Source organism: Oncorhynchus clarkii, chromosome 26, assembly GCF_045791955.1.
Source record: "Oncorhynchus clarkii lewisi isolate Uvic-CL-2024 chromosome 26, UVic_Ocla_1.0, whole genome shotgun sequence".
Taxonomy (NCBI): Eukaryota; Metazoa; Chordata; class Actinopteri; order Salmoniformes; family Salmonidae; genus Oncorhynchus; species Oncorhynchus clarkii.
Window position 1 is genome coordinate 41,288,878 of NC_092172.1, and position 21,000 is coordinate 41,309,877.

Sequence of the window (21,000 nt, forward strand, 5' to 3'; positions counted from 1 at the left end):
AGAGACCACTGGACCAGACACTACTGATACTGTCTGGTATAGAGCTAGAGTTAATAGAATGGATATAACCTGCTTTAAATAGAGAGACCACTGGACCAGACAATACTGATACTGTCTGGTATAGAGCTAGAGTTAATAGAATGGATATAACCTGCTTTAAATAGAGAGACCACTGGACCAGACAATACTGATACTGTCTGGTATAGAGCTAGAGTTAATAGAATGGATATAACCTGCTTTAAATAGAGAGACCACTGGACCAGACAATACTGATACTGTCTGGTATAGAGCTAGAGTTAATAGAATGGATATAACCTGCTTTAAATAGAGAGACCACTGGACCAGACAATACTGATACTGTCTGGTATAGAGCTAGAGTTAATAGAATGGATATAACCTGCTTTAAATAGAGAGACCACTGGACCAGACAATACTGATACTGTCTGGTATAGAGCTAGAGTTAATAGAATGGATATAACCTGCTTTAAATAGACAGACCACTGGACCAGACACTGTTTGGTATAGAGCTAGAGTTAATAGAATGGATATAACCTGCTTTAAATAGAGACCACTGGACCAGACACTACTGATACTGTCTGGTATAGAGCTAGAGTTAATAGAATGGATATAACCCCTTCAGACCATGAAGCTTTAGTGTGATACAATACATCCAATATGGTGCAGATGCTAACGTGTGATCATCACGATGGTTGTTACCATTGTTGCTGCATGTGTCTGACAGAGAAGAGAGCAGCATTCTGCGCTGCTCAGTGTTGTTCTGAGCTATTCTGTCATGACAACCACTAGTGAATATTGCTTTGAACAGGAATGTCAGTGCTATTTGAGTCTATGTCTAATAGCTTGCTGAGGGGTTCTCTGATTGTGTCCATTGTGTCTAAAGGGAGAGGAGGCATCAGAGCCAAGTCATTGTTGGTTTTATTCCCCTCCCTACTCTATCTAGCCGGGTTGGACCTGAAGCTGAAGAATTTGAGGCATGTCATTGTTGGTTTTATTCCCCTCCCTACTCTATCTAGCCGGGTTGGACCTGAAGCTGAAGAATTTGAGGCATGTCATTGTTGGTTTTATTCCCCTCCCTACTCTATCTAGCCGGGTTGGACCTGAAGCTGAAGAATTTGAGGCATGTCATTGTTGGTTTTATTCCCCTCCATAGTCGGTCTACATGGCACCGCACCGATGACAGCTTGGCTGAGGAAATACGCTGTGAGGCTGTCAGATAATCGAGGGAGGTGAGTTTACAACTAAATCTATCTATCATCATCATTACTGATATAGCTTCACTACTCACATAGATCACATCAGAACCACAACAACACAGCTACTATCCACATGGCATCACTACCGACACATAGATCACATCAGAACCACAACAACACAGCTACTATCCACATGGCATCACTACCGATACATAGAGTTTCACATCTCATTCAGAAACACGTTACCCTGTCACTACCGATACATACAGTTTCACATCTCATTCAGAAACACGTTACCTTGTCACTACCGATACATAGAGTTTCACATCTCATTCAGAAACACGTTACCTTGTCACTACCGATACATAGAGCTCACATCAGAACCACCAATATATACTATCCATACAGCGTGGCCCTCGATACAGCCTTACCCTGTTATACTCTGGTCTGCAGCAGCAGTCTAAACAGAAACGAGTCTGTTTAGATATCTAATGTACAGGGCCTTCGGAAAGTATTCAGACCCCTTGACTTTCCACACATTTTGTTATGTTACAGCCATACTCTAAAATGTATTTTTTTCCCCATCATCAATCTATACACAATATCCCATAATGACAAAGCAAAAATAGGTTTTTAGAAATGTTTGCTAATTTATAAAAAATAAAATATCACATTTACTTAAGTGTTCTGACCCTTTACTCAGTACTTTGTTGAAGCACCGTTGGCAGCGATTACAGCCATGTGTCTTCTTGGGTATGACGCTACAAGCTTGGCACACCTGTATTTGGGGAGTTTCTCCCAGTCTTCTCTGCAGATCCTCTCAAGCTCTGTCAGGTTGGATGGGGAGCGTTGCTGCACAGCTACAGTGCCTTGCGAAAGTATTCGGCCCCCTTGAACTTTGCGACCTTTTGCCACATTTCAGGCTTCAAACATAAAGATATAAAACTGTATTTTTTTGTGAAGAATCAACAACAAGTGGGACACAATCATGAAGTGGAACGACATTTATTGGATATTTCTAATTTTTCTAACAAATCAAAAACTGAAAAATTGGGCGTGCAAAATTATTCAGCCCCTTTACTTTCAGTGCAGCAAACTCTCTCCAGAAGTTCAGTGAGGATCTCTGAATGATCCAATGTTGACCTAAATGACTAATGATGATAAATACAATCCACCTGTGTGTAATCAAGTCTCTGTATAAATGCACCTGCACTGTGATAGTCTCAGAGGTCCGTTAAAAGCGCAGAGAGCATCATGAAGAACAAGGAACACACCAGGCAGGTCCGAGATACTGTTGTGAAGAAGTTTAAAGCCGGATTTGGATACAAAAAGATTTCCCAAGCTTTAAACATCCCAAGGAGCACTGTGCAAGCGATAGTATTGAAATGGAAGGAGTATCAGACCACTGCAAATCTACCAAGACCTGGCCGTCCCTCTAAACTTTCAGCTCATACAAGGAGAAGACTGATCAGAGATGCAGCCAAGAGGCCCATGATCACTCTGGATGAACTGCAGAGATCTACAGCTGAGGTGGGAGACTCTGTCCATGGGACAACAATCAGTCGTATATTGCACAAATCTGGCCTTTATGGAAGAGTGGCAAGAAGAAAGCCATTTCTTAAAGATATCCATCAAAAGTGTCGTTTAAAGTTTGCCACAAGCCACCTGGGAGACACACCAAACATGTGGAAGAAGGTGCTCTGGTCAGATGAAACCAAAATTGAACTTTTTGGCAACAATGCAAAACGTTATGTTTGGCGTAAAAGCAACACAGCTGAACACACCATCCCCACTGTCAAACATGGTGGTGGCAGCATCATGGTTTGGGCCTGCTTTTCTTCAGCAGGGACAGGTAAGATGGTTCAAATTGATGGGAAGATGGATGGAGCCAAATACAGGACCATTCTGGAAGAAAACCTGATGGAGTCTGCAAAAGACCTGAGTGTCACACCCTGACCATAGTTTACTTTGTATATTTATATGTTGTGGTTGGTCAGGGTGTGATCTGAGTGGGCATTCTATGTTACATGTCTAGTTTGTCTAGTTCTATGTTCGGCCTGATATGGTTCTCAATCAGAGGCAGGTGTTCGTCATTGTCTCTGATTGGGAACCATATTTAGGTAGCCTGGGTTTCACTGTGTGTTTGTGGGTGATTGTTCCTGTCTATGTGTTTTCACCAGATAGGGCTGTTTAGGTTTTTGTTACGTTCTTTATTTTGTAGTGTTTGTATTGATTCGTGTTTTACGTTTGTTTATTAAAACATGGATCGCAATCTACACGCTGCATTTTGGTCCGACTCTCCTTCTCATACAGAATACCGTTACACTGAGACTGGGACGGAGATTTGTCTTCCAACAAGACAATGATCCAAAACATAAAGCAAAATCTACAATGGAATGGTTCAAAAATAAACATATCCAGGTGTTAGAATGGCCAAGTCAAAGTCCAGACCTGAATCCAATCGAGAATCTGTGGAAAGAACTGAAAACTGCTGTTCACAAATGCTCTCCATCCAACCTCACTGAGCTCGAGCTGTTTTGCAAGGAGGAATGGCAAAAAATTTCAGTCTCTCGATGTGCAAAACTGATAGAGACATACCCCAAGCGACTTACAGCTGTAATCGCAGCAAAAGTTGGCGCTACAAAGTATTAACTTAAGGGGGCTGAATAATTTTGCACGCACAATTTTTCAGTTTTTGATTTGTTAAAAAAGTTTGAAATATCCAATAAATGTCGTTCCACTTCAAGGACATTCAGAGATTTGTCCTGAAGCCACTCCTGCGCTGTGTGCTTAGGGTCATTGTCCTGTTGGAAGGTGAACTTGAGGTCCTGAATGCTCTGGAGCAGGTTTTCATCAAGGATATCTTTGTACTTTGCTCCGTTCATCTTTCCCTCGATCCTGACTAGTCTCACAGTCCCTGCCACTGAAAAACCTCCCTACAGCATGATGCTGCCACCACCATGCTTCACCGTAGGTATGGTTCCAGGTTTCCTCCAGATGTGACACTTGGCATTCAGGCCAATGAGTTCAATCTTGGTTTCATCAGACCAGAGAATCTTGTTTATCAAAATCAGGCCCGCGAGGGGTTCAATTCAAAATTAATTATTGTCTCATTGCTGGAACTCCCCAACAGGCTCGGGAGCCTACATTAGTTCCATCAGTATTGGAATTCTGAGTGTGGAGCCTACATTAGTTCCGTCAGTATTGGAATTCTGAGTGTGGAGCCTACATTAGTTCTATCAGTATTGGAATTCTGAGTGTGGAGCCTACATTAGTTCTGTCAGTATTGGTATTCTGAGTGTGGAGCCTACATTAGTTCCATCAGTACTGGAATTCTGAGTGTGGAGCCTACATTAGTTCTGTCAGTATTGGTATTCTGAGTGTGGAGCCTACATTAGTTCCATCAGTACTGGAATTCTGAGTGTGGAGCCTACATTAGTTCCATCAGTACTGGAATTCTGAGTGTGGAGCCTACATTAGTTCTGTCAGTACTGGAATTCTGAGTGTGGAGCCTACATTAGTTCTGTCAGTACTGGAATTCTGAGTGTGAAGCCTACATTAGTTCCATCAGTAGTGCTAATATGATCATGATTGTGTCAGCCTAACGTTCCAGTAGCTATGTTGCTTCTGTTCTGCATCACATCTGATGCAGTATATAACACCGGCGCTGCATTTACTTTGCAGGTGGCTGGCTGGGTTCATAGGTCAAATATTCTCATGTACCAAGATTACATCTAATCTTGCCTCTTCGAGGGCACCTGGCAGTGTGTCACTATGGCAGGACGGTACATACAATTATATTTCCCATGTACCAAGATGACATCTAATCTTGCCTCTTCGAGGGCACCCGGCAGTGTGTCACTATGGCAGGACGGTACATACAATTATATTTCCCATGTACCAAGATGACATCTAATCTTGCCTCTTCGAGGGCACCTGGCAGTGTGTCACTATGGCAGGACGGTACATACTATTATATTTCCCATGTACCAAGATGACATCTCATCTTGCCTCTTCGAGGGCATCATATGTGTAATAATCATATGGCTGCATTAGCTCACACTACACACAGTATTCACACATTGACTAGTTGTCAGTCCTGTATGGTAGAATGACCTGGTCTATTAAACAACGCATTCTGACTTCACATAGTTCATCGCCTGGCTTGGGGGATTTGATAGAGCATATCGTCCTCTCTGCCTGTTGTTATATTATCATCTTCATATGACGCTTGGTTCTGGCAGTGAGCCACCCTGAAGGAGCAGAGTCCTAACTCCTAACGCTTGGTTCTGGCAGTGAGCTACCCTGAAGGAGCAGAGTCCTAACTCCTAACGCTTGGTTCTGGCAGTGAGCTACCCTGAAGGAGCAGAGTCCTAACTCCTAACGCTTGGTTCTGGCAGTGAGCTACCCTGAAGGAGCAGAGTCCTAACGTTTGGTTCTGGCAGTGAGCTACCCTGAAGGAGCAGAGTCCTAACGCTTGGTTCTGGCAGTGAGCTACCCTGAAGGAGCAGAGTCCTAACTCCTAACGCTTGGCTCTGGCAGTGAGCTACCCTGAAGGAGCAGAGTCCTAACTCCTAACGCTTGGTTCTGGCAGTGAGCCACCCTGAAGGAGCAGAGTCCTAACTCCTAACGCTTGGTTCTGGCAGTGAGCCACCCTGAAGGAGCAGAGTCCTAACGCTTGGTTCTGGCAGTGAGCTACCCTGAAGGAGCAGAGTCCTAACTCCTAACGCTTGGTTCTGGCAGTGAGCTACCCTGAAGGAGCAGAGTCCTAACTCCTAACGCTTGGTTCTGGCAGTGAGCTACCCTGAAGGAGCAGAGTCCTAACGTTTGGTTCTGGCAGTGAGCTACCCTGAAGGAGCAGAGTCCTAACGCTTGGTTCTGGCAGTGAGCTACCCTGAAGGAGCAGAGTCCTAACTCCTAACGCTTGGCTCTGGCAGTGAGCTACCCTGAAGGAGCAGAGTCCTAACTCCTAACGCTTGGTTCTGGCAGTGAGCCACCCTGAAGGAGCAGAGTCCTAACTCCTAACGCTTGGTTCTGGCAGTGAGCCACCCTGAAGGAGCAGAGTCCTAACGCTTGGTTCTGGCAGTGAGCTACCCTGAAGGAGCAGAGTCCTAACGCTTGGTTCTGGCAGTGAGCTGCCCTGAAGGAGCAGAGTCCTAACTCCTAACGCTTGGTTCTGGCAGTGAGCTACCCTGAAGGAGCAGAGTCCTAACTCCTAACGCTTGGTTCTGGCAGTGAGCTACCCTGAAGGAGCAGAGTCCTAACTCCTAACGCTTGGTTCTGGCAGTGAGCTACCCTGAAGGAGCAGAGTCCTAACTCCTAACGCTTGGTTCTGGCAGTGAGCTACCCTGAAGGAGCAGAGTCCTAACTCCTAACGCTTGGTTCTGGCAGTGAGCTACCCTGAAGGAGCAGAGTCCTAACGTTTGGTTCTGGCAGTGAGCTACCCTGAAGGAGCAGAGTCCTAACGCTTGGTTCTGGCAGTGAGCTACCCTGAAGGAGCAGAGTCCTAACTCCTAACGCTTGGCTCTGGCAGTGAGCTACCCTGAAGGAGCAGAGTCCTAACTCCTAACGCTTGGTTCTGGCAGTGAGCCACCCTGAAGGAGCAGAGTCCTAACTCCTAACGCTTGGTTCTGGCAGTGAGCCACCCTGAAGGAGCAGAGTCCTAACGCTTGGTTCTGGCAGTGAGCTACCCTGAAGGAGCAGAGTCCTAACTCCTAACGCTTGGTTCTGGCAGTGAGCTACCCTGAAGGAGCAGAGTCCTAACTCCTAACGCTTGGTTCTGGCAGTGAGCTACCCTGAAGGAGCAGAGTCCTAACGTTTGGTTCTGGCAGTGAGCTACCCTGAAGGAGCAGAGTCCTAACGCTTGGTTCTGGCAGTGAGCTACCCTGAAGGAGCAGAGTCCTAACTCCTAACGCTTGGCTCTGGCAGTGAGCTACCCTGAAGGAGCAGAGTCCTAACTCCTAACGCTTGGTTCTGGCAGTGAGCCACCCTGAAGGAGCAGAGTCCTAACTCCTAACGCTTGGTTCTGGCAGTGAGCCACCCTGAAGGAGCAGAGTCCTAACGCTTGGTTCTGGCAGTGAGCTACCCTGAAGGAGCAGAGTCCTAACGCTTGGTTCTGGCAGTGAGCTGCCCTGAAGGAGCAGAGTCCTAACTCCTAACGCTTGGTTCTGGCAGTGAGCTACCCTGAAGGAGCATAGTCCTAGCTCCTAACGCTTGGTTCTGGCAGTGAGCTACCCTGAAGGAGCAGAGTCCTAGCTCCTAACGCTTGGTTCTGGCAGTGAGCTACCCTGAAGGAGCAGAATCCTAATGCTTGGTTCTGGCAGTGAGCTACCCTGAAGGAGCAGAGTCCTAACTCCTAACGTTTGGTTCTGGCAGTGAGCTACCCTGAAGGAGCAGAATCCTAACGCTTGGTTCTGGCAGTGAGCTACCCTGAAGGAGCAGAGTCCTAACGCTTGGTTCTGGCAGTGAGCTACCCTGAAGGAGCAGAGTCCTAACTCCTAACGCTTGGCTCTGGCAGTGAGCTACCCTGAAGGAGCAGAGTCCCAACTCCTAACGCTTGGTTCTGGCAGTGAGCCACCCTGAAGGAGCAGAGTCCTAACTCCTAACGCTTGGTTCTGGCAGTGAGCCACCCTGAAGGAGCAGAGCCCTAACGCTTGGTTCTGGCAGTGAGCTGCCCTGAAGGAGCAGAGTCCTAACTCCTAACGCTTGGTTCTGGCAGTGAGCTACCCTGAAGGAGCAGAGTCCTAGCTCCTAACTCTTGGTTCTGGCAGTGAGCTACCCTGAAGGAGCAGAGTCCTAGCTCCTAACGCTTGGTTCTGGCAGTGAGCTACCCTGAAGGAGCAGAATCCTAATGCTTGGTTCTGGCAGTGAGCTACCCTGAAGGAGCAGAGTCCTAACTCCTAACGTTTGGTTCCGGCAGTGAGTTACCCTGAAGGAGCAGAATCCTAATGCTTGGTTCTGGCAGTGAGCTAACCTGAAAGAGCAGAATCCTAACGCTTGGTTCTGGCAGTGAGCTACCCTGAAGGAGCAGAATCCTAATGCTTGGTTCTGGCAGTGAGCTACCCTGAAGGAGCAGAGTCCTAACGTTTGGTTCTGGCAGTGAGCTACCCTGAAGGAGCAGTCCTAACGCTTGGTTCTGGCAGTGAGCTGCCCTGAAGGAGCAGAGTCCTAACTCCTAACGCTTGGTTCTGGCAGTGAGCTACCCTGAAGGAGCAGAGTCCTAACTCCTAACGCTTGGTTCTGGCAGTGAGCTACCCTGAAGGAGCAGAGTCCTAATGCTTGGTTCTGGCAGTGAGCTACCCTGAAGGAGCAGAGTCCTAACGGTTGGTTCTGGCAGTGAGCCACCCTGAAGGAGCAGAGCCCGAACGCTTGGTTCTGGCAGGGAGCTACCCTGAAGGAGCAGAGTCCTAGCTCCTAGACATGCATTGTAATCTTTTCTAATAAATGGTTAAACGTACAGGTGGTGTTTCCTATCTGTCAACATGCTGTTGGATCCCTCCCAGCCAGCCATAACCAATATCTGTCAACATGCTGTTGGATCCCTCCCAGCCAGCCATAACCAATATCTGACATCTTCAGCTGTTTCTGCTAAGGCACCCTTTATAGTGCACTCCTTTTGACCACGGCCCATAGGGGTCTGGACTAAAGTAGTGCACTATTTTATTTATAATTTATATTATAAAAAATCTTTATTTAACTAGGCATGACAGTCTTATTTTCAATGACGGCCTAGGAACTCCCCGTTCAGGTTTGAACTTGCAACCTTCCGGTTACTAGTCCAATGCTCTAACCACTAGGCTACCTTCCGGTTACTAGTCCAATGCTCTAACCACTAGGCTACCTTCCGGTTACTAGTCCAATGCTCTAACCACTAGGCAACCTTCCGGTTACTAGTCCAATGCTCTAACCACTAGGCTACCTTCCGGTTACTAGTCCAATGCTCTAACCACTAGGCTACCTTCCGGTTACTAGTCCAATGCTCTAACCACTAGGCTACCTGCTGGTTACTAGTCCAATGCTCTAACCACTAGGCTACCTGCTGGTTACTAGTCCAATGCTCTAACCACTAGGCTACCTTCTGGTTACTAGTCCAATGCTCTAACCACTAGGCTACCTGCTGGTTACTAGTCCAATGCTCTAACCACTAGGCTACCTGCTGGTTACTAGTCCAATGCTCTAACCACTAGGCTACCTGCTGGTTACTAGTCCAATGCTCTAACCACTAGGCTACCTTCCGGTTACTAGTCCAATGCTCTAACCACTAGGCTACCTGCTGGTTACTAGTCCAATGCTCTAACCACTAGGCTACCTTCCGGTTACTAGTCCAATGCTCTAACCACTAGGCTACCTGCTGGTTACTAGTCCAATGCTCTAACCACTAGGCTACCTTCCGGTTACTAGTCCAATGCTCTAACCACTAGGCTACCTGCTGGTTACTAGTCCAATGCTCTAACCACTAGGCTACCTTCTGGTTACTAGTCCAATGCTCTAACCACTAGGCTACCTGCTGGTTACTAGTCCAATGCTCTAACCACTAGGCTACCTGCTGGTTACTAGTCCAATGCTCTAACCACTAGGCTACCTGCTGGTTACTAGTCCAATGCTCTAACCACTAGGCTACCTGCTGGTTACTAGTCCAATGCTCTAACCACTAGGCTACCTGCTGGTTACTAGTCCAATGCTCTAACCACTAGGCTACCTTCCGGTTACTAGTCCAATGCTCTAACCACTAGGCTACCTTCCGGTTACTAGTCCAATGCTCTAACCACTAGGCTACCTGCTGGTTACTAGTCCAATGCTCTAACCACTAGGCTACCTGCTGGTTACTAGTCCAATGCTCTAACCACTAGGCTACCTGCTGGTTACTAGTCCAATGCTCTAACCACTAGGCTACCTGCTGGTTACTAGTCCAATGCTCTAACCACTAGGCTACCTGCTGGTTACTAGTCCAATGCTCTAACCACTAGGCTACCTGCTGGTTACTAGTCCAATGCTCTAACCACTAGGCTACCTGCTGGTTACTAGTCCAATGCTCTAACCACTAGGCTACCTGCTGGTTACTAGTCCAATGCTCTAACCACTAGGCTACCTTCTGGTTACTAGTCCAATGCTCTAACCACTAGGCTACCTGCTGGTTACTAGTCCAATGCTCTAACCACTAGGCTACCTGCTGGTTACTAGTCCAATGCTCTAACCACTAGGCTACCTGCTGGTTACTAGTCCAATGCTCTAACCACTAGGCTACCTTCTGGTTACTAGTCCAATGCTCTAACCACTAGGCTACCTGCTGGTTACTAGTCCAATGCTCTAACCACTAGGCTACCTGCTGGTTACTAGTCCAATGCTCTAACCACTAGGCTACCTTCCGGTTACTGGTCCAATGCTCTAACCACTAGGCTACCTGCTGGTTACTAGTCCAATGCTCTAACCACTAGGCTACCTGCTGGTTACTAGTCCAATGCTCTAACCACTAGGCTACCTGCTGGTTACTAGTCCAATGCTCTAACCACTAGGCTACCCTGCCGCCCCTCCACTCTAACCACTAGGCTACCCTGCTGCCCCTCCACTCTAACCACTAGGCTACCCTGCCGCCCCTCCACTCTAACCACTAGGCTACCCTGCCGCCCCTCCACTCTAACCACTAGGCTACCCTGCCGCCCCTCCACTCTAACCACTAGGCTACCCTGCCGCCCCTCCACTCTAACCACTAGGCTACCCTACCGCCCCTCCACTCTAACCACTAGGCTACCCTGCCGCCCCTCCACTCTAACCACTAGGCTACCCTGCCGCCCCTCCACTCTAACCACTAGGCTACCCTGCCGCCCCTCCACTCTAACCACTAGGCTACCTGCTGGTTACTAGTCCAATGCTCTAACCACTAGGCTACCCTGCCGCCCCTCCACTCTAACCACTAGGCTACCCTGCCGCCCCTCCACTCTAACCACTAGGCTACCCTGCCGCCCCTCCACTCTAACCACTAAGCTACCCTGCCGCCCCTCCACTCTAACCACTAGGCTACCCTGCCGCCCCTCCACTCTAACCACTAGGCTACCCTGCCACCCCTCCACTCTAACCACTAGGCTACCTGCTGGTTACTTGTCCAATGCTCTAACCACTAGGCTACCCTGCCGCCCCTCCACTCTAACCACTAGGCTACCCTGCCGCCCCTCCACTCTAACCACTAGGCTACCCTGCCGCCCCTCCACTCTAACCACTAGGCTACCCTGCCGCCCCTCCACTCTAACCACTAGGCTACCCTGCCGCCCCTCCACTCTAACCACTAGGCTACCCTGCCGCCCCTCCACTCTAACCACTAGTCTACCCTGCCGCCCCTCCACTCTAACCACTAGGCTACCCTGCCGCCCCTCCACTCTAACCACTAGGCTACCCTGCCGCCCCTCCACTCTAACCACTAGTCTACCCTGCCGCCCCTCCACTCTAACCACTAGGCTACCCTGCCGCCCCTCCACTCTAACCACTAGGCTACCCTGCCGCCCCTCCACTCTAACCACTAGGCTACCCTGCCGCCCCTCCACTCTAACCACTAGGCTACCCTGCCGCCCCTCCACTCTAACCACTAGGCTACCCTACCGCCCCTCCACTCTAACCACTAGGCTACCTGCTGGTTACTAGTCCAATGCTCTAACCACTAGGCTACCTGCTGGTTACTAGTCCAATGCTCTAACCACTAGGCTACCTTCTGGTTACTAGTCCAATGCTCTAACCACTAGGCTACCTGCTGGTTACTAGTCCAATGCTCTAACCACTAGGCTACCTGCCGGTTACTAGTCCAATGCTCTAACCACTAGGCTACCTTCCGGTTACTAGTCCAATGCTCTAACCACTAGGCTACCTGCTGGTTACTAGTCCAATGCTCTAACCACTAGGCTACCTGCTGGTTACTAGTCCAATGCTCTAACCACTAGGCTACCTGCTGGTTACTAGTCCAATGCTCTAACCACTAGGCTACCCTGCCGCCCCTCCACTCTAACCACTAGGCTACCCTGCCGCCCCTCCACTCTTACCACTAGGCTACCCTGCCGCCCCTCCACTCTAACCACTAGGCTACCCTGCCGCCCCTCCACTCTAACCACTAGGCTACCCTGCCGCCCCTCCACTCTAACCACTAGGCTACCCTGCCGCCCCTCCACTCTAACCACTAGGCTACCCTACCGCCCCTCCACTCTAACCACTAGGCTACCCTGCCGCCCCTCCACTCTAACCACTAGGCTACCCTGCCGCCCCTCCACTCTAACCACTAGGCTACCCTGCCGCCCCTCCACTCTAACCACTAGGCTACCTGCTGGTTACTAGTCCAATGCTCTAACCACTAGGCTACCCTGCCGCCCCTCCACTCTAACCACTAGGCTACCCTGCCGCCCCTCCACTCTAACCACTAGGCTACCCTGCCGCCCCTCCACTCTAACCACTAGGCTACCCTGCCGCCCCTCCACTCTAACCACTAGGCTACCCTGCCGCCCCTCCACTCTAACCACTAGGCTACCCTGCCACCCCTCCACTCTAACCACTAGGCTACCTGCTGGTTACTAGTCCAATGCTCAAACCACTAGGCTACCCTGCCGCCCCTCCACTCTAACCACTAGGCTACCCTGCCGCCCCTCCACTCTAACCACTAGGCTACCCTGCCGCCCCTCCACTCTAACCACTAGGCTACCCTGCCGCCCCTCCACTCTAACCACTAGGCTACCCTGCCGCCCCTCCACTCTAACCACTAGTCTACCCTGCCGCCCCTCCACTCTAACCACTAGGCTACCCTGCCGCCCCTCCACTCTAACCACTAGGCTACCCTGCCGCCCCTCCACTCTAACCACTAGGCTACCCTGCCGCCCCTCCACTCTAACCACTAGGCTACCCTGCCGCCCCTCCACTCTAACCACTAGCCTACCCTGCTGCCCCTCCACTCTAACCACTAGGCTACCCTGCCGCCCCTCCACTCTTACCACTAGCCTACCCTGCTGCCCCTCCACTCTAACCACTAGGCTACCCTGCCGCCCCTCCACTCTAACCACTAGCCTACCCTGCTGCCCCTCCACTCTAACCACTAGGCTACCCTGCCGCCCCTCCACTCTAACCACTAGGCTACCCTGCCGCCCCTCCACTCTAACCACTAGCCTACCCTGCTGCCCCTCCACTCTAACCACTAGGCTACCCTGCCGCCCCTCCACTCTAACCACTAGGCTACCCTGCCGCCCCTCCACTCTAACCACTAGCCTACCCTGCCGCCCCTCCACTCTAACCACTAGGCTACCCTGCCGCCCCTCCACTCTAACCACTAGGCTACCCTGCCGCCCCTCCACTCTAACCACTAGGCTACCCTGCCGCCCCTCCACTCTAACCACTAGTCTACCCTGCCGCCCCTCCACTCTAACCACTAGGCTACCCTGCCGCCCCTCCACTCTAACCACTAGGCTACCCTGCCGCCCCTCCACTCTAACCACTAGCCTACCCTGCTGCCCCTCCACTCTAACCACTAGGCTACCCTGCCGCCCCTCCACTCTAACCACTAGCCTACCCTGCTGCCCCTCCACTCTAACCACTAGGCTACCCTGCCGCCCCTCCACTCTAACCACTAGCCTACCCTGCTGCCCCTCCACTCTAACCACTAGGCTACCCTGCCGCCCCTCCACTCTAACCACTAGGCTACCCTGCCGCCCCTCCACTCTAACCACTAGCCTACCCTGCTGCCCCTCCACTCTAACCACTAGGCTACCCTGCCGCCCCTCCACTCTAACCATTAGTCTACCCTGCCGCCCCTCCACTCTAACCACTAGCCTACCCTGCCGCCCCAATACTATAAAAAACTATAAAGGGAATAGGTTGCCATTTGGGTTGCATCCCATGTCTTTATGAGAAGAATGTTCTTCATATTCAAGAGGAGAGATCTGTAATTACAATACTGTGATTCAATAGAACTGTGATTCAATAGAACTGTGATTCAATAGGACTGTGATTCAATAGAACTGTGATTCAAATAGAACTGTGATTCAAATAGAACTGTGATTCAAATAGAACTGTGATTCAAATAGAACTGTGATTCAAACAGAACTGTGATTCAATAGAACTGTGATTCAAATAGAACTGTGATTCAAATAGAACTGTGATTCAAACAGAACTGTGATTCAAATAGAACTGTGATTCAATAGAACTGTGATTCAAACAGAACTGTGATTCAAATAGAACTGTGATTCAAATAGAACTGTGATTCAAATAGAACTGTGATTCAATAGAACTGTGATTCAATAGAACTGTGATTCAATAGAACTGTGATTCAAATGGAACTGTGATTCAATAGAACTGTGATTCAAATAGAACTGTGATTCAAATAGAACTGTGATTCAAATGGAACTGTGATTCAAATGGAACTGTGATCAAACGGAACTGTGATCCAACAGAACTGTGATCCAACAGAACTGTGATCCAATAGAACTGTGATCCAACAGAACTGTGATCCAATAGAACTGTGATCCAACAGAACTGTGATCCAACAGAACTGTGATCCAACAGAACTGTGATCCAATAGAACTGTGATTCAACAGAACTGTGATTCAAATAGAACTGTGATCCAACAGAACTGTGATCCAACTAGTTTCCATTGTTGAGAATGTAACTCTCCACTCCAGTCTATTCTCTAGGAGACAATACAACATGTTAATAACAGTGTGGATCATAGCAACCATTGAACATGATATACAGCATCCTCATCATAGTTGTAAATAGAACACGAATGGACCTGTTATTCATACAGAACCATGTGGAATATTCAGAATAAACCCAGTAACAATAACAACAAACAATAGGTCTGTGTGTGTATAATGTAATGGAACAATCTGGATCGAGAGAGAGAGAGAGAGAGAGAGAGAGAGAGAGAGAGAGAGAGAGAGAGAGAGAGAGAGAGAGAGAGAGAGAGAGAGAGAGAGAGAGAGAGAGAGAGAGAGAGAGAGAGAGAGAGAGAGAGAGAGAGAGAGAGAGAGAGAGAGAGAGAGAGAGAGAGAGAGAGAGAGAGAGAGAGAGAGAGAGAGAGAGAGAGAGAGAGAGAGAGAGAGAGAGAGAGAGAGAGAGAGAGAGAGAGAGAGAGAGAGAGAGAGAGAGAGAGAGAGAGAGAGAGAGAGAGAGAGAGAGAGAGAGAGAGAGAGAGAGAGAGAGCGAGAGACTCACAGTTCCAGCTTATTGGCTTCAAGTGCCTGTAGTTTCTCTGTGATGCTCTCACACTCTGCCATGAGTTGAGGGGTTAGTGTTTAGGGTGTATGGGTTAGGCTTCAAGTACCTGTAGTTTCTCTGTGATGCTCTCACACTCTGCCATGAGTTGAGGGATGATCTCTGCTTGCTTCCTCAGGTTCTCCAGTTCCTGGAAGGAACACACATCACATATTAATATCCTCGTCAGTCCTACTGTACCTCAGTCCTCATCAGTCCTCCTGTACCTCAGTCCTCATCAGACCTCCTGTACCTCAGTCCTCATCAGTCCTACTGTACCTTTCCTCATCAGTCCTCCTGTACCTCAGTCCTCATCAGTCCTCCTGTACCTCAGTCCTCATCAGACCTCCTGTACCTCAGTCCTCATCAGTCCTACTGTACCTCAGTCCTCATCAGTCCTCCTGTACCTCAGTCCTCATCAGACCTACTGTACCTCAGTCCTCATCAGACCTCCTGTACCTCAGTCCTCATCAGACCTCCTGTACCTCAGTCCTCATCAGTTCTACTGTACCCCAGTCCTCCTGTACCTCAGTCCTCATCAGTCCTACTGTACCTCAGTCCTACTGTACCTCACTCCTCATCAGTCCTACTGTACCTCACTCCTCATCAGTCCTACTGTACCTCACTCCTCATCAGTCCTACTGTACCTCAGTCCTCCTCAGTCCTACTGTACCTCAGTCCTCCTCAGTCCTACTGTACCTCAGTCCTCATCAGTCCTCCTGTACCTCAGTCCTCCTGTACCTCAGTCCTCATCAGTCCTACTGTACCTCAGTCCTCATCAGTCCTACTGTACCTCAGTCCTCATCAGTCCTACTGTACCTCAGTCCTCATCAGTCCTACTGTACCTCAGTCCTCAACAGTTCTACTGTACCTTAGTCCTCAACAGTTCTACTGTACCCCCAACCCCTCCACCCCGTCTCAGCCCTCCACCCCCCTGCCTCCGCCACCCGACCCCCCTGCCTCCGCCACCCGACCTGGGAAAGATAAAGCAAAGCAGCGCAACACAAACAACAGTAAAACAAACATACAGTCAATAATACAGTATAAACATAAGTCTATATACGATGTGAGCAAATGAGGTGAGATAAGGGAGGTAAAGGCAAAAAAAAGGCCATGGTGGCAAAGTAAATACAATATAGCAAGTAAAACACTGGAATGGTAGATTTGCAGTGGAAGAATGTGCAAAGTAGAGATAGAAATACTGGGGTGCAAAGGATCAAAATAAATAAATACAGTAGGGGAAGGGGTAGTTGTTTGGGCTAAATTATAGATTACAGAAGTGTGATGCTTCTAAACTAGCCGTGAAGATTACAGACTATCATGATGCTTCTAAACTAGCTGTGAAGATTGAGAGATAGAGAGAGGAACTACACCACCACCACAGAGAGAGAGAGAGAGAGAGAGAGAGAGAGAGAGAGAGAGAGAGAGAGAGAGAGAGAGAGAGAGAGAGAGAGAGAGAGAGAGAGAGAGAGAGAGAGAGAGAGAGAGAGAGAGAGAGAGAGAGAGAGAGAGAGAGAGAGAGAGACATCATTACAGCCACTCCTGGTTAGCATAATCATCTCTCCATTCAGAGAGAGAGAGAGAGAGAGAGAGGTACTACACCACCCTAGAGACATCATCACAGCCACTCCTGGTTAGCATAATCATCTCTCCATTCAGAGAGAGAGAGAGGAACTACACCACCCTAGAGACATCATCACAGCCACTCCTGGTTAGCATAATCATCTCTCCATTCAGAGAGAGAGAGAGAGGAACGACACCACCCTAGAGACATCATCACAGCCAATCCTGGTTAGCATAATCATCTCTCCATTCAGAGAGAGAGAGAGAGAGGAACGACACCACCCTAGAGACATCATCACAGCCACTCCTGGTTAGCATAATCATCTCTCCATTCAGAGAGAGAGAGAGAGAGAGGAACTACACCACCCTAGAGACATCATCACAGCCACTCCTGGTTAGCATAATCATCTCTCCATTCAGAGAGAGAGAGAGGAACTACACCACCCTAGAGACATCATCACAGCCACTCCTGGTTAGCATAATCATCTCTCCATTCAGAGAGAGAGAGAGAAACTACACCACCCTAGAGACATCATCACAGCCACTCCTGGTTAGCATAATCATCTCTCCATTCAGAGAGAGAGAGAGGATGTACACCACCCTAGAGACATCATCACAGCCACTTCTGGTTAGCATAATCATCTCTCCATTCAGAGAGAGAGAGAGAGAGAGAGGAACTACACCACCCTAGAGACATCATCACAGCCACTCCTGGTTAGCATAATCATCTCTCCATTCAGAGAGAGAGAGAGGAACTACACCACCCTAGAGACATCATCACAGCCACTCCTGGTTAGCATAATCATCTCTCCATTCAGAGAGAGAGAGAGGAACTACACCACCCTAGAGACATCATCACAGCCACTCCTGGTTAGCATAATCATCTCTCCATTCAGAGAGAGAGAGAGGATGTACACCACCCTAGAGACATCATCACAGCCACTCCTGGTTAGCATAATCATCTCTCCATTCAGAGAGAGAGAGAGAGAGGAACTACACCACCCTAGAGACATCATCACAGCCACTCCTGGGTAGCATAATCATCTCTCCATTCAGAGAGAGAGAGAGAGAGAGAGGAACTACACCACCCTAGAGACATCATCACAGCCACTCCTGGTTAGCATAATCATCTCTCCATTCAGAGAGAGAGAGAGAGAGAGAGAACTACACCACCCTAGAGACATCATCACAGCCACTCCTGGTTAGCATAATCATCTCTCCATTCAGAGAGAGAGAGAGAGAGAGAACTACACCACCCTAGAGACATCATCACAGCCACTCCTGGTTAGCATAATCATCTCTCCATTCAGAGAGAGAGAGAGGAACTACACCACCCAAGAGACATCATCACAGCCACTCCTGGTTAGCATAATCATCTCTCCATTCAGAGAGAGAGAGGAACTACACCACCCTAGAGACATCATCACAGCCACTCCTGGTTAGCATAATCATCTCTCCATTCAGAGAGAGAGAGAGAGAGAGAGAGAGGAACTACACCACCCTAGAGACATCATCACAGCCACTCCTGGGTAGCATAATCATCTCTCCATTCAGAGAGAGAGAGAAAGAGAGAGGACCTACACCACCCTAGAGACATCATCACAGCCACTCCCGGTTAGCATAATCATCTCTCCATTCAGAGAGAGAGAGAGAGGAACTACACCACCCTAGAGACATCATCACAGCCACTCCTGGTTAGCATAATCATCTCTCCATTCAGAGAGAGAGAGAGAGAGGACCTACACCACCCTAGAGACATCATCACAGCCACTCCTGGTTAGCATAATCATCTCTCCATTCAGAGAGAGAGAGAGAGAGAGGAACTACACCACCCTAGAGACATCATCACAGCCACTCCTGGTTAGCATAATCATCTCTCCATTCAGAGAGAGAGAGAGGAACTACACCACCCTAGAGACATCATCACAGCCACTCCTGGTTAGCATAATCATCTCTCCATACAGAGAGAGAGAGAGTAACTACACCACCCTAGAGACATCATCACAGCCACTCCTGGTTAGCATAATCATCTCTCCATTCAGAGAGAGAGAGAGGATGTACACCACCCTAGAGACATCATCACAGCCACTTCTGGTTAGCATAATCATCTCTCCATTCAGAGAGAGAGAGAGAGAGAGAGGAACTACACCACCCTAGAGACATCATCACAGCCACTCCTGGTTAGCATAATCATCTCTCCATTCAGAGAGAGAGAGAGAGAGAGAGGAACTACACCACCCTAGAGACATCATCACAGCCACTCCTGGTTAGCATAATCATCTCTCCATTCAGAGAGAGAGAGAGGAACTACACCACCCTAGAGACATCATCACAGCCACTCCTGGTTAGCATAATCATCTCTCCATTCAGAGAGAGAGAGAGGAACTACACCACCCTAGAGACATCATCACAGCCACTCCTGGTTAGCATAATCATCTCTCCATTCAGAGAGAGAGAGAGGATGTACACCACCCTAGAGACATCATCACAGCCACTCCTGGTTAGCATAATCATCTCTCCATTCAGAGAGAGAGAGAGAGAGGAACTACACCACCCTAGAGACATCATCACAGCCACTCCTGGGTAGCATAATCATCTCTCCATTCAGAGAGAGAGAGAGAGAGAGGAACTACACCACCCTAGAGACATCATCACAGCCACTCCTGGTTAGCATAATCATCTCTCCATTCAGAGAGAGAGAGAGAGAGAGGAACTACACCACCCTAGAGACATCATCACAGCCACTCCTGGTTAGCATAATCATCTCTCCATTCAGAGAGAGAGAGAGAGAAGAACTACACCACCCTAGAGACATCATCACAGCCACTCCTGGTTAGCATAATCATCTCTCCATTCAGAGAGAGAGAGAGGAACTACACCACCCTAGAGACATCATCACAGCCACTCCTGGTTAGCATAATCATCTCTCCATTCAGAGAGAGAGAGGAACTACACCACCCTAGAGACATCATCACAGCCACTCCTGGTTAGCATAATCATCTCTCCATTCAGAGAGAGAGAGAGAGAGAGAGAGAGAGGAACTACACCACCCTAGAGACATCATCACAGCCACTCCTGGGTAGCATAATCATCTCTCCATTCAGAGAGAGAGAGAGAGAGAGAGGAACTACACCACCCTAGAGACATCATCACAGCCACTCCTGGTTAGCATAATCATCTCTCCATTCAGAGAGAGAGAGAGAGAGAGAGAGAGGAACTACACCACCCTAGAGACATCATCACAGCCACTCCTGGTTAGCATAATCATCTCTCCATTCAGAGAGAGAGAGAGGAACTACACCACCCTAGAGACATCATCACAGCCACTCCTGGTTAGCATAATCATCTCTCCATTCAGAGAGAGAGAGAGAGAGAAGAACTACACCACCCTAGAGACATCATCACAGCCACTCCTGGTTAATCATCTCTCCATTCAGAGAGAGAGAGAGAGAGAGGAACTACACCACCCTAGAGACATCATTACAGCCACTCCTGGTTAATCATCTCTCCATTCAGAGAGAGAGAGAGAGAGAGAGGAACTACACCACCCTAGAGACATCATTACAGCCACTCCTGGTTAGCATAATCATCTCTCCATTCAGAGAGAGAGAGAGGAACTACACCACCCTAGAGACATCATCACAGCCACTCCTGGTTAGCATAATCATCTCTCCATTCAGAGAGAGAGAGGAACTACACCACCCTAGAGACATCATCACAGCCACTCCTGGTTAGCATAATCATCTCTCCATTCAGAGAGAGAGAGAGAGAGGAGACCACTTAGCAGGAGTCTGATCTGTCAGACTGTTCATCTGACCCAGCAGGACACAGAGGAAAGGACCCAATTACAGCAAAAGCACCTGGGCTGTGTGTGTGTGTGTGTGTGTGTGTGTGTGTGTGTGTGTGTGTGTGTGTGTGTGTGTGTGTGTGTGTGTGTGTGTGTGTGTGTGTGTGTCGTGTGTGTGTGTATCAGACAGGCTCCGTTGCCGTCTCTCTGTCATTCGCTGTA

The 21,000-nt window shown here is 48.8% G+C and overlaps 1 protein-coding gene across 4 annotated transcripts in view; it reads right to left on the reverse strand.

The window, feature by feature from the left end:
• LOC139384807 (homer protein homolog 2-like) overlaps positions 1-21,000 on the reverse strand; it is a 117,504-nt gene that overhangs the window by 3,290 nt on the left and 93,214 nt on the right. For all 4 annotated transcript variants that reach the window (XM_071129694.1, XM_071129693.1, XM_071129696.1 and 1 more), the window contains exon 8: positions 15,499-15,579. In XM_071129694.1, coding sequence (XP_070985795.1) covers positions 15,499-15,579 — 81 coding nt within the window. The remainder of the gene's footprint in view (positions 1-15,498; positions 15,580-21,000) is intronic.